The following is a 12,500-nucleotide window of genomic DNA, read 5'->3' on the forward strand; positions in this document are numbered from 1 at the left end:
AGTACCTGACGGCGCCGCAGAAGAGGTCTTCGGAGGCCCTGGTGGATAGGGTGAGTGAGGGCTGGGGTGCTATGAGGAGGTCGTTATTACCACTGGATAATCGGCGTACTCAATAGGCTTAATAAATTTATTGATATGTAGACGATATTGTTAATAAATATATATTAATATGTAGGCAGTATTGTTAATAAATTTATCAATATGTAGTCAATATTGTTAATGATTTTATTACCATGAAGTCAGTATTGTTAATAAACTAATCAACATGTAGCCAATATTGCCAATGAATTCATGAACATGTTTTAGAAATTGTCAATAAATTTATCAACATGTAGTCAATATTAGGTCAATAACATGTGGGTGGTAACAGGTAATTAACATGTTATAAATAAAGGGTAGTTAACATGTCACAAAAAGATTGACTTATTAATATGTCGTGATTCATACAAGATAATGAAATCGATTAGAAAGATTATTTTCCTGTTATCGTTTGTAAGATTGAATGATCAGAGGGACCGTTACTCTAAAGCTATGCATCATTTAGAATCATTTAGCTTTCCTTAATGACTGGTAATTATAACTAAATACTCAAAGTGTGGAATTTGGAATAACAGAGAAGCAACTATGCTTTCAGAGATACCACTAATCGTTTAAAGGACATACAAAAAATAAAAGAAATTATAGGGATATTTATACATGCCGATTAATAAGATCTATAGTTTTCATTATTATTTTTTTTTTATTTGCCTATTTTCATTAATTTATTCATATACTTATTTTTTAAATCTATTTATATCTTCATTACATTACAAACCTTCAATACATTAAAAACTCATTGCTAAATATAAAATATATATTTGTTTAGATTCAAATATACACTCCTCAGATATTTTTTATATACCAAAATCTAATTAAAAACAATATACACTCCTACTCCCCACCCCACCAACCCCCAATAATAAACATTAACAACAAGTAAAAAAAAAAAAAAAAAAAAAAAAAAAAAACAGATAATTGAAAAAAAGAGAAAAAATGAAAAAATATAAATAAAAGGGAATAGAAAAAAATAAAGAACATGCAAAAAGAACGGGGGAAAAAGAAAAATCCCAAGCACGCCTTCCATTCCAGCAATCGGCCTGGAATGCGGGAAGGTGCTTGGGGGCAGCGGTACGATTAATTACAATATCCACATAAAGGGGGTGGAAGGGAGAGGGAGGGAGAGTTGTGATAAAGAAGATGGAAGGGAGAGGGAGGGAGAGTTGTGATAAAGAGGGTGGAAGGGAGAGGGAGGGAGAGTTATGATAAAGAGGGTGGAAGAGTTGTGATAAAGAGGGGAGAAGGGAAAGGGAGAGAGAGTTGTGATAAAGGGGGTGGAAGGGAGAGGGAGGGAGAGTTGTGATAAAGAAGATGGAAGGGAGAGGGAGGGAGAGTTGTGATAAAGAGGGTGGAAGGGAGAGGGAGGGAGAGTTATGATAAAGAGGGTGGAAGAGTTGTGATAAAGAGGGTAGAAGGGAAAGGGAGAGAGAGTTGTGATAAAGGGGGTGGAAGGGAGAGGGAGGGAGAGTTGTGATAAAGGGGGTGAAAGGGAGAGGGAGGGAGAGTGGTGATAAAGAGGGTGGAAGAGTTGTGATAAAGAGGGTAGAAGGGAAAGGGAGAGAGAGTTGTGATAAAGGGAGAGAGAGGGAAAAAATCCAAACCGTGCCTTCCATTCCAGCAATCAGCCTGGCCCCGCGGGAAGGTGCTTGGGGGCAGCGGTACGATTAATTACAATATCCACATGTTCGGATCACCGCATGACTTCCAAACGTGGGAGAGCGAGTACGGCGCCACCGGCTGGGGATTTAAGGAAATGAAGAAGTATTCCAATAAAGCGGAGTGTCGACGCCTCAGGCCAAAACTCTTTAAGGTACGTGCGTTGTTCTTCTAAAAAAAAAAATAATAATAATGATAATAGTAATAAATAAATAAAACAAAAAAGAAAGAAAGAAAAAAGAAAATGAAAAAAATAAGGTCAATTGATTAGTTTTTGTGGAACGTGAGTGAGAATGAAAAAAAAAAAAAAATAGATGAAAGATAAGATGAAACTAAAAAATAAGATATGAAATAGGATGTAACATAGAGTTTAAGTGATACAAACACATGGCGATGTAACTGTTTTCATACAGCTTTTGTCTGTTAAATATTAGCTGCAAATAATAAAATGATAAAAACAAACATAAATGGTAAAAGTAAGAGTGCATTTGTAATGTAATGAAAAATATGAATGTTAAATAACAAATGAAAGCAGATAAATATAATTATAATAAAACAATGAAAAGATAATTATTGCATTGCCCTAATTAAATTCACTGCTTGAATACATATCATTCGTATTTACGAAAAATCTACGTTGCACAACATGCTCAAGCAAAAAAAAAAAAAAAAAAAAAAAAGCTGCATTGTTCTAACAGAAAGACATCACTTTCCCTAAATGACTTTTCTGCGTATCTGACTATGCATTTCCGTTTTCATTTGTTCAGCCTAATGTTTCACTATTTTAGGGGGGACTTGTTTAAATTGCCGGAATGCATTCTGTTTTGGAAACCACGTACTGTCGATGAAGTCTGTAAATACTAATTAAGTTTCTGGATTAGTTCGGAATGCACCTGTGTTTCGTATATTCCATGTGTAGTAAAAAGTGTTTGTGAATTTTGAAAAAAAGTTAAAAAGGAATTATATATATATACATAAACACACAAACACGCACACGTACACACACACACGCACACACACACACACACACACACACACACACACACACACACACACACACACACACACACACACACACACACACACACACATTTGTGATAACACTATATATGTAATGACAACAATAACATTATTATGGACATCAAGAACTGGAATGATATTAACAGTGTTACTAACACTGTTACTAAGAAAATAAAAACAAAAGACAAACCACCTCACTCGATACCTCCCTCCCCCCCCCCCCCCCCCACCTTTCCCCTCGCAGGACCAGTGCACCAACAGCCCTTCGGAGCAACAGCAAAAATCCCCCGACGGCTGTGGAGAAGGAGCCGTGAAGCCGGGTCCCAGCGGGCACATTCGGCAGCCGCAGGACGCTGTGCAGTGTTATGACCCGCCGATACGTGTTCGGACTTCGGATTCGCCTCTGACGGAAGCCTTCCTCTCGGCTGGGAAGGAGTTGGGTTAGTATGGGGGAAGGGAGAGGGAGGGAGAGTTGTGATAAAGGGGGTGGAAGGGAGATGGAGGGAGGGAGAGGGAGGGAGAGTTGTGATAAAGGGAGGGAGAGTTGTGATAAAGGGGATGGAAGGGAGAGGGAGGGGGACTTGTGATAAAGGGGGTGGAAGGGAGAGGGAGGGAGAGTTGTGATAAAGAGGGTGGAAGGGAGAGGGAGGGAGAGTTGTGATAAAGAGGGTGGAAGGGAGAGGGAGGGAGAGTTGTGATAAAGGGGGTGGAAGGGAGAGGGAGGGAGATTTAATGATAAAGAGGGTGGAAGTGAGAGGGAGGGAGAGTTGTGATAAAGAGGGTGGAAGGGAGAGGGAGGGTGAGTTGTCATGAAGAAGAAAGGAGAGGGAGGGAGGGTTGTGATACAGAGGAGGAAAGAGGGAGGGAAAATTGTGATGAATATGAGAATAAGAGGGTGAAAGGATGGAGGGAGAGGTATGATAAAAATGATAGAAGGATACAGGACGAGGGATGTTCAGGATAAAAGTTTTGAAGAGTGGAAGGGAATAAAGGAGGGAAAGGGAGAGTTATTATAAAAAGGGTGGGAGGACGGCAAGGAAGAATAAAAAGTCAGAAGGACGGCGGAGGATAAAGAAGCAAATGGATGGAAGGAGATAAAGAGGTGGAAGGATAGAGAAAAATAAAAAGATAGGAGAAAGAAGGGAGAGGGAGAGGGACAATTTCTTGTTTCCCTTCAAAATGACATACACAAACACTCAATTATTTTCTATAGAATAAAAAGTAAACAAAAACTATTTCACATCCATGCCAGGCTTACCTGTGGGGGATCTGAACGACGACATCGACTACGGCGTGATGGCCGCCCAAACCACAGTCTACAAAGGGCGGCGATGGGGACCCACCAGAGGCTACCTTCGCCCTGCCATGGGTCGGCCCAATCTGCACGTGCTGTTGCATACTCAAGTGACCAGGGTATGGCCAGTGCGTGTGGGAATTTAGGATTTGGTGTGTGTGTGTGTGTGTGTGTGTGTGTGTGTGTGTGTGTGTGTGTGTGTGTGTGTGTGTGTGTGTGTTAGTGTGTGTGTGTGTGTGTGTGTGTGTGTGTGTGTGCGTGTGTGTGTGTGTGTGTGTGTGTGTGTGTGTGTGTGTGTGTGTGTGTGTGCGTGTGTGTGTGTAAACTAACAAACAGTATTCAAACTGAGTTGACTTTCCAGATGATTTAAAAATGGATCTTCGCCCCAGGGTATCCTATTCTTTTCTCCCTTTCATAGGATTTTCCCCCCCAATTTCTCATCCCAGCTTTAACAGAAAACACGGACGCGATTACACACATACTTCAAGACGTTTACTGAAACATATACCATACATTTCCCTGTGTTTCCTTTCAACTGAACAGAGATATACTGAAATACATACCCTGCACTACTCTGTATTTCCCCTCGGTTATACCTGTATATGCTTACTGAAATATATATCATGTATTTCCCTGTGTTTTCCCCTCAACTGTACATATTTACGCTTACTGAAATACTTACCCTTGCACTTGCATTTCCCCCCCGTGACTCACACTACCCTCCTCCCTCCTCGCCTTCCACACGCACCCTCATGCCTCCTCCCGCATTGCAGCTGGTGTGGGACGGGGACCGAGCCGTGGGCGTCGAGTACGTACAGTGGGACAACCCTCGTCTCAACGGCACCGCCTACGCCCGCGCGGAGGTCATCTTGGCCGCGGGCGCGATCCACACCCCGCTCATTCTCACCTACTCGGGTGTCGGACCCAAGGATGTACTCAAGAAGTTCAACGTGAGTATGAGTAGGGGTTGGAATGGATTAGGCATGGTATTAACAGATGAGAGAGGGGGAGAGAGAGAGAGAGAGAGAGAGAGGGAGGGAGAGAAAGAGAGAGAGAGAGAGAGAGAGAGAGAGAGAGAGAGAGGGGGGAGGGAGAGAGAGAGAGAGAGAGAGAGAGAGAGAGAGAGAGAGAGAGAGAGAGAAAGAGAAAGAGAAAGAGAAAGAGAGAGAGAGAGAGAGAGAGAGAGAGAGAGAGAGAGAGAGAGAGAGAGAGAGAGAGAGAGAGAGAGAGGGAGGGGAGGGAGAGAGGGAGAGAGAGCGAGGAGTGAGGGAGGGAGCGAGAGAGGGAGAGTTAGAATTTGCGTAAAGGTAAAAGGGAGAAAGGGTAAACGAAAGAGAATCAGGAAGAGGCGAATCAGGAAAAGAGGGAATGAGGATGAAATAAAGAAGCAAATCGAGCACGACAGTAAGAAGTAGAGAAAGAGAAAACGAACAAGGGAGAAAGAAAAACAGAAAAATAAAGAGAGAACGAGGGGGGAAAACGAGACAAAAAACGTACCAGAGAGTGAGAGGAAGAGAGAAAAAAAACGCAATAACTCTACCCCCCCCCCCCCCCACCCCTACAGATCCCGGAAGTCTCGCCCCTGGCCGGCGTGGGTGGCAATTTGCAAGATCATCTCAACCTGCCGCTCTATGTGCATTTGCAGAAGCCCGTCGCCCTGAATCCTGCAAAGCTTCGCACGCTTACCAACCTGTGGGACTATTTCATGCACGGAAAAGGTACGATTATTATTATCGTCTGTGTGATTTTTGCTTATTATCGTAATTTATTGTTACCGTTATCATTATTGTTGTTGTTGCTGTTATCATTATTGTCGTTATTGATGTTATCATTATCATTATTATCATTTTAATTACAGTTATTACCATTATTATTCGTATCGTGTTTATTTATGTTGTTACTATCATTACTTCTGTCATTATTGTTAGTATTATCATCATTATTATTCTTTCTAATTTCTCCTTCATTATCCTCTCCTTCTTCATCTTGTTTTTCTTCATCATCAATTTCATCTTTTTCCCTGTTTGTTTCTCCTTCTTCTTTTCGTTTTCTTCATCTTCTACTTCCGCCTTTTTATTTTTTCCTTTCTTCTTACGTCTTCTTCGCCTGCTTTTTCTCATCCATCTTCTTGATTATCATCACCTTTAATTTTTTATTCCTTTTAAATTCACTTATAGTCAGTAAAAGAGAGAGAAGAAAAATAGAGTAAAAGAAGAAAAAAAAAATATATATATATATATATATATATGTATATATATAAATACATACGTAAATAGATAGATAGTTAATGGTTAATGGTTACAAAGCAAAATTAGCTATATAGATCGTCATACAGCACTATAGAAAATTAATTAAATGGTGCCACACGTCAGAAGTCGAATAGCAGTTCAGGAAGGCAGAGATTAAAAGGGGAGATTAGATCAAAGTTGTCAAAAGAAGAAGTGTGAAATTTCGCAAAGATATCCTTAGGGTAAGGTAGGAACCACCAAAGGAGAGAGGACTTCAAGGGCGATAAGATCACATGTTAAACCTAGGGCATTTTGGGGAGAGAAATAGTCCACCCCTGAGGGACCCCTTGAGGAGCAAGGGCTGACATCTAAACAGGAATACCGTGCCCATGGCTCCCTTAGGCACAAAGTCAGCCTTTCATCCTTTATATGTGGCTCTCAAACCTTAGGAAGTGGATAGTAGAAGGGGTTAGAGAAGAGAAGGAAACGAAAGGGGGAAGGGGGAAGAGGGAAAGACTGTGGAAAATTAGACGAGTCGAGGGCTGAGGCCCAAGGCAGGGGAGATCCCCAGCTTTGGTTCCCAGTCTCCATCTCCTAAGCACCCCTAAGCGTCTATGGTGAGATAGACAGATAACAAATGCTATAATAAATCTAATAAAAAACAAGACCCATCGTAAACACCCCTTTCACGCTCCTCATCAGGAGACCTCGGCCGGGCTGCCATCGAGGGCGTGGGGGTAATGCCCGTCGCCCACAACCAACCTGAAGTGGGTGTGATCCTCTTCAACATGGGCGCCGTGGACAGCCACCTCTACTCGGGCATTTCCAACATGAAACTTGACGTAAGTTTCGTTATTCTTATCTTATTTTCGTTTTATTTCTGTTTATTTATTTATTTATTCATCTGTTACAAAATCCTACTACCCTCTCGTTCGTGCTGTCCAATATCCTACTTTTCTCTCCTTCACGCAGTACAAAATCGTTCTTTCATCTCATTCGTCCATCCAAAATCCTCTTGATCTCCTCCACGCGCAGTCTAAAATCTTACATCTCTCCTTCGTGCAGTCCAAAATCCATTAATTTCTCTCCTCCTCCTTGACCTTCCTACTTTCCTTTCCATCATGCAGTCCAAAATCCTGCAATCCCTCTTCTTCGTGCAATCCCAAATACTATTTATTCTCTACATCGTGCAATCCAGTATCATATTATCATCACCGCCACAGAGACCAAAATCCTGCTTTCCTCTCCTTCGCGCAATGCAAAATTCTTCTTTTTCTTCACAAATGCCATTTACTGTCCTCCTGTCCGCAGTACTTCCACTCGACCTTCCCGCACATGGACAACCAGAGCTCGGAGGGGTTCATCTTCCTAGCTACCTGCCTCCACCCGAAGAGTCGCGGCCGGATACGACCCGTGAGCGACGACCCTCGGCATCCACCGTCCATTGATCCCAACTACCTCCACCACCCGTACGACCTCGCGTGTATGAGGGACGGTGAGCATGCCGGCGTTTTATTAATTTAATTTTTGATGGCGGTGTGTCTACTCACACATGTACACACATGCACTAGCAAATATAATTCATATCCTTTTTCCCGTTGGAATGCGGTCTTCTTATCAGTAGTAACTGCATTATTATTATCCAAATCATAATTTATCTTATTCATATCTGAATATAATCAACAATATAACTTCAACTGACATAATCACCATCATCATCACCACGTTACCCCCTTAGCCTTCAAGTGGGTGATGCGCCTGACCCGCACTCGCGCTCTTCAGGCGTTGGGCGCCTCCGTTCACCTGCCCCGCTACGAGGAGTGCGTCCGGAAGCGTGGTGGAGACGGCACGGGCGGCGGGGAGGACACACGTGCTCTCTACAACGAGTACGTGTCGTGCCTGGTACGAGTCGGAGCGATCACGGGCTACCATCCTCTGGGCACGGCTCGGATGGGCAGGGCCAGCGATCCTGAGGCGGTGGTGGATCCGGAGCTCAGGTAAGGAAGTGGGAATTGCTTGAGGATTTAGTGCTGGATGTGCGGCTGTTGAGTGCAGGGGCGTGCACGGGGAGGGGTGTGTTGGAGCCCTTGAGCTTCTTCATATCAATAGTGGCTTTCTAGTCAAAATCACACACACACACACACACACACACACACACACACACACACACACACACACACACACACACACACACACACACACACACGCGCGCACACGCGCACACACACACACACACACACACATACACACACTCACACTCACACTCACGCTCCCGCTCACGCACACGCACACGCACACGCGCACGCGCACACGCACACACACACGCACACACACGCGCACGCACACGCACACGCACATGTACACGTACACAACACACACACACACTCACACTCACACTCACACTCACACGCACACACACACACACACGCGCGCGCACGCGCACGCACGCACACGCACACGCGCGCACACACGCACACGCACACGTACACGCACACGCACACGCTCACGTACACGCTCACGCACACGCACACACACTATATATATATATATATATATATATATATATATATATATGTGTGTGTGTATATATATATATTCTATATATATAGATAGATAGATATACATATATATGTGTATTATATATATATATACATATATGTGTGTATTATATATATATATATATATATATATATAGATATAGATATAGATATATACATATATGTGTATATATAAATATATATATATATGTATGTGTGTGTGCGAGTGCGTTTGTGTGTATATATAATCAATGGGGCCCCTATAACCTCAAGAGACTAGTGTTTAGTAAAAGGATATTCTTTAGGACATGTACTGTGCATATGAATGTGTACAGTATCTGGCGGTTTTACGGGACGTATGGACGCACCCCCATGCCAGCAGGGTATCTTCAGGGATAGTAACTATTCGCAACTTCGTATTTAAAATCTGGGATGATTTATTAGCCTTTTTTCTTTGAGGGGGCGGGTGATGTGCGATATAGCTATGCTTACTTTACTGATTTTCTTTCTCAGGGTACTGGGCACGAAGCGACTGCGAGTAGCGGATGCCTCGGTTATGCCCACACACATTTCGGGCACACCCAACTCTGCTATTATTGTCATTGCGGAGAAAGCCGCTGACATGATCAAGGTAATAATATAATACTGAGAAATTGGAGCTTATATAATACTGATCAGTGTGTGTGTGTGTGTGTGTGTGTGTGTGTGTGTGTGTGTGTGTGTGTGTGTGTGTGTGTGTGTGTGTGTGTGTGTGTGTGTGTGTGTGTGTGTGTGTGTGTGTGTGTGTGTGTGTGTGTGTGTGTGTGTGTGTGTGTGTGTGTGTGTGTGTGTGTGTGTGTGTGTGTGTGTGTGTGTCCGCGCGCGCAACTAAAATAGAATTCCACGAGGCGTGTACTTTCTGTCTCGTAGCCTTGTCTGTCATTTTCGACTCGTGTCACACATTTGCATTCCCTCGACTTCAGTATCATTCACTGTCATTATTACTGCCACAAATAATTCCTAAACTTTCCGCCGCCTCACAGGAGACCTGGAACGACGAAAAGAGCTTAGCCGAAGAAAAGATCTGCTCGAGCTCTCCCGACTGTGAGGAGAAGCTCTTAGCCAAGCTCTCCAACGCTGCCGGGTTCTCCGTCACCACAGCGACCTCCCTCACCACCGTCGTCACCACCACACTTCTCGTATTCACCACACGGACTCTGGCTGTCTCGTAACTTGTTTTCTGTCTTTTTTTTTTTCTTGACTTTTTCTTTTATCTTCGTTTCTTTCTCCCCAAATGATGAATCAGCTGTAGTATACTTTTGCTAATGATTGTTGGGTTTTTATTTCACATGATTATTGTTAAATCCACTGAACGTTATTTACTACTGTTACATTTATTATTTTTACTGTTTTATTATAATTGTTATCATTAGCTCTTTTACTATTATTATTTATATTATATGTTCTACATAGACAAAAAGAGGTCATATTTGTCATTCCTCAATATTGCTATCAAATTTCTTCCATAATTTTAATATTTCACAGAAAATTATGCTTTTACCTAAATTCTGCAAAACATGTAATAAAGCAACCTTTCGTGTAATTTACATAATAAAAGAAACACTTTGGTAACCTATCTCTTAAAATACCCATAAGAATACAAAGATTTACCAGTCTAGTAAATCCAAAGGTCAATCCAGAGTTCAAGTTACATGGAAGACTGAACTGTTACCATTATGTGCAATCTCTGGCGTGTAAAACTTGGATTTCATTCATTCCTGGGGAGGAAGTGGAAATGACAAAGAGCAAGTACGGTTAGAGTTTCACTGACTCTGCGTGTACGTAATTTCAACTTCATAATTGACTTAAAAGGGTACATTCATGTTGCTTGGGTCATGTTGCTTGGACAGAGCCTTGAAGTCTTTCTGCAAGATATTTAAAGTGATTCTGATACAAAGGATATGTTGTCATAGGACTCCAATAAAGAAAGGGGGTTTATTAGGCTGTATTCTTTCTCGAGGTTGAAGATAATGCAATATGTGTATTGTCATATTGAAGATAATGCAATATGTGTATTGTCATATTCTACAGGTTATAAAAGTTATTTAAGAAAGATGAAAGTAATTTTAAGTTTCTTATTCCATCAGCTCATGAACTTCCTGATATAAATAAATTTCAAATTTCATAAAAGAAAGGAAGAAAATGAGATCCTTCTTTATCAAGAACTTTCATCTCATGCAAGATTTCTGTGAAAGTAAAGATTTATGAATACTGTATACTATCTTTACATTAGATTTCAGTGTGTGTTCACCAAGCTACTGTGTGTTCAATGGATCACTGGGCTCTAATGCTCAAGCCTCTCTAGTGACACGAGTGATTCAGATCCCACTTATTCCTAGCACACAGGGTGGTGGCGAGCTACAGGATCTGTAGGTCAAGGCTGATGTCTGGTGTCACAAATTTTTAGTTGATACATAGCTGAATTTTTAATCTAAAATCACTTTTTTGTCAAAATATACTGGATCTTACATGAAATGACTAATCAAATATATGTGACCTTTAAATGAAATATCAAATATTACATCTTGTGTTAACCCAGTGCCACCTCGGGTGGAACATACATACATGCCATGCCCACACTGAGTTTAGCTGATTAATCATAATTACATTTAGATGACACCACAAATGCTTAACACCCAAGGAGTCTATTACTATTCCTACCTATCTCACCTGTTAACCCATCTTTCTTAAATACATATACAGTTGTATACATATTGCATATATGTATATACAGTCCATATATGTTGTGTTCAAGAACCATTGTGCCCATGGAGGTCCCAGTTTAATATAATTCAGATCCAATGCTTTCTGTGACAAGGAAATACCCTTAGTATGAGTTTTTTCTTTATATAAAATGACAAATTATATCAGTATTAGTGGACTCTGGCCCTTGTGGTTCCGAGTTCAATTCCCCGTCGTAAAAATGCCTGTGCTCTGACTGCTGGCTCGACCCGAGAAAACGACATATCGGCTTGAGAAGTCAAACGCTGGTGTCATAGGGGAAGTCACCGCCGTGGCACAAGTGTTAGCGCGCCGAACAGCGGTTGATTATGAAGGGCATCCAGTCAGACAAGGGTGACACTGCCATATAACCTTTTAATAGTGAATTGAGAGAGGCCTATGTCCCGCAGTGGAATGAATTGCTGTGTAAAAAAAGAAATAATAAATAAAAAATAATATATATATATACATATATATATATATATATATATATATATATATATATATGAGTGGGTGCTTCATGCTCGGGGTGATATGAAGTGATGGTGTGGTAGCCTAGTTAGTGTTAAGTGCTTTGCATGCCTTCTCGCTTACAGCTGCCACCGCTGGCTAGCCTGGTGCGAAAAGGGAGCAGATATGCATAAGACTCCCCTGCCAACTCATAGCCTCTCCATCATCAAGACTTTTGCAGTGCCTCGTCATGGCCACCCATGGAAACTAGGTACCTTGCAGTCCTAGGCTGAACTGTGGAGGCTCTTGGAGCAGCAGGAGGCCCTAAAGGTACCGAGTCATGGCCCACTGGCGTGTGGTTAATGGGAGGCAGTGGGGAGGCAGGCCTTGCCAGTCTGCCCCCTCGAGATAACCACTACCGGAGAAACATATAATTGTTGGTGCTGGGGGGAAGATTAA

General features: G+C 42.0%; 1 protein-coding gene across 2 annotated transcripts in view; it reads left to right on the forward strand.

The window, feature by feature from the left end:
- Positions 1-10,442, forward strand: part of LOC125047414 (L-sorbose 1-dehydrogenase-like) — a 28,415-nt gene extending 17,973 nt beyond the window's left edge. For both annotated transcript variants that reach the window (XM_047645599.1, XM_047645600.1), the window contains exons 3-13: positions 1-50; positions 1,715-1,906; positions 3,017-3,212; positions 4,025-4,185; positions 4,840-5,016; positions 5,631-5,784; positions 6,997-7,136; positions 7,606-7,789; positions 8,033-8,291; positions 9,345-9,462; positions 9,854-10,442. The exon at positions 1-50 is cut by the window's left edge and continues 261 nt beyond it. In XM_047645599.1, the coding sequence (XP_047501555.1) occupies positions 1-50; positions 1,715-1,906; positions 3,017-3,212; positions 4,025-4,185; positions 4,840-5,016; positions 5,631-5,784; positions 6,997-7,136; positions 7,606-7,789; positions 8,033-8,291; positions 9,345-9,462; positions 9,854-10,042 (1,820 nt within the window). In that variant the 3' untranslated portion in view covers positions 10,043-10,442. The remainder of the gene's footprint in view (positions 51-1,714; positions 1,907-3,016; positions 3,213-4,024; positions 4,186-4,839; positions 5,017-5,630; positions 5,785-6,996; positions 7,137-7,605; positions 7,790-8,032; positions 8,292-9,344; positions 9,463-9,853) is intronic.
- The last annotated feature ends 2,058 nt before the right edge of the window (positions 10,443-12,500 follow it).

This window comes from Penaeus chinensis, chromosome 41, assembly GCF_019202785.1.
Source record: "Penaeus chinensis breed Huanghai No. 1 chromosome 41, ASM1920278v2, whole genome shotgun sequence".
Taxonomy (NCBI): Eukaryota; Metazoa; Arthropoda; class Malacostraca; order Decapoda; family Penaeidae; genus Penaeus; species Penaeus chinensis.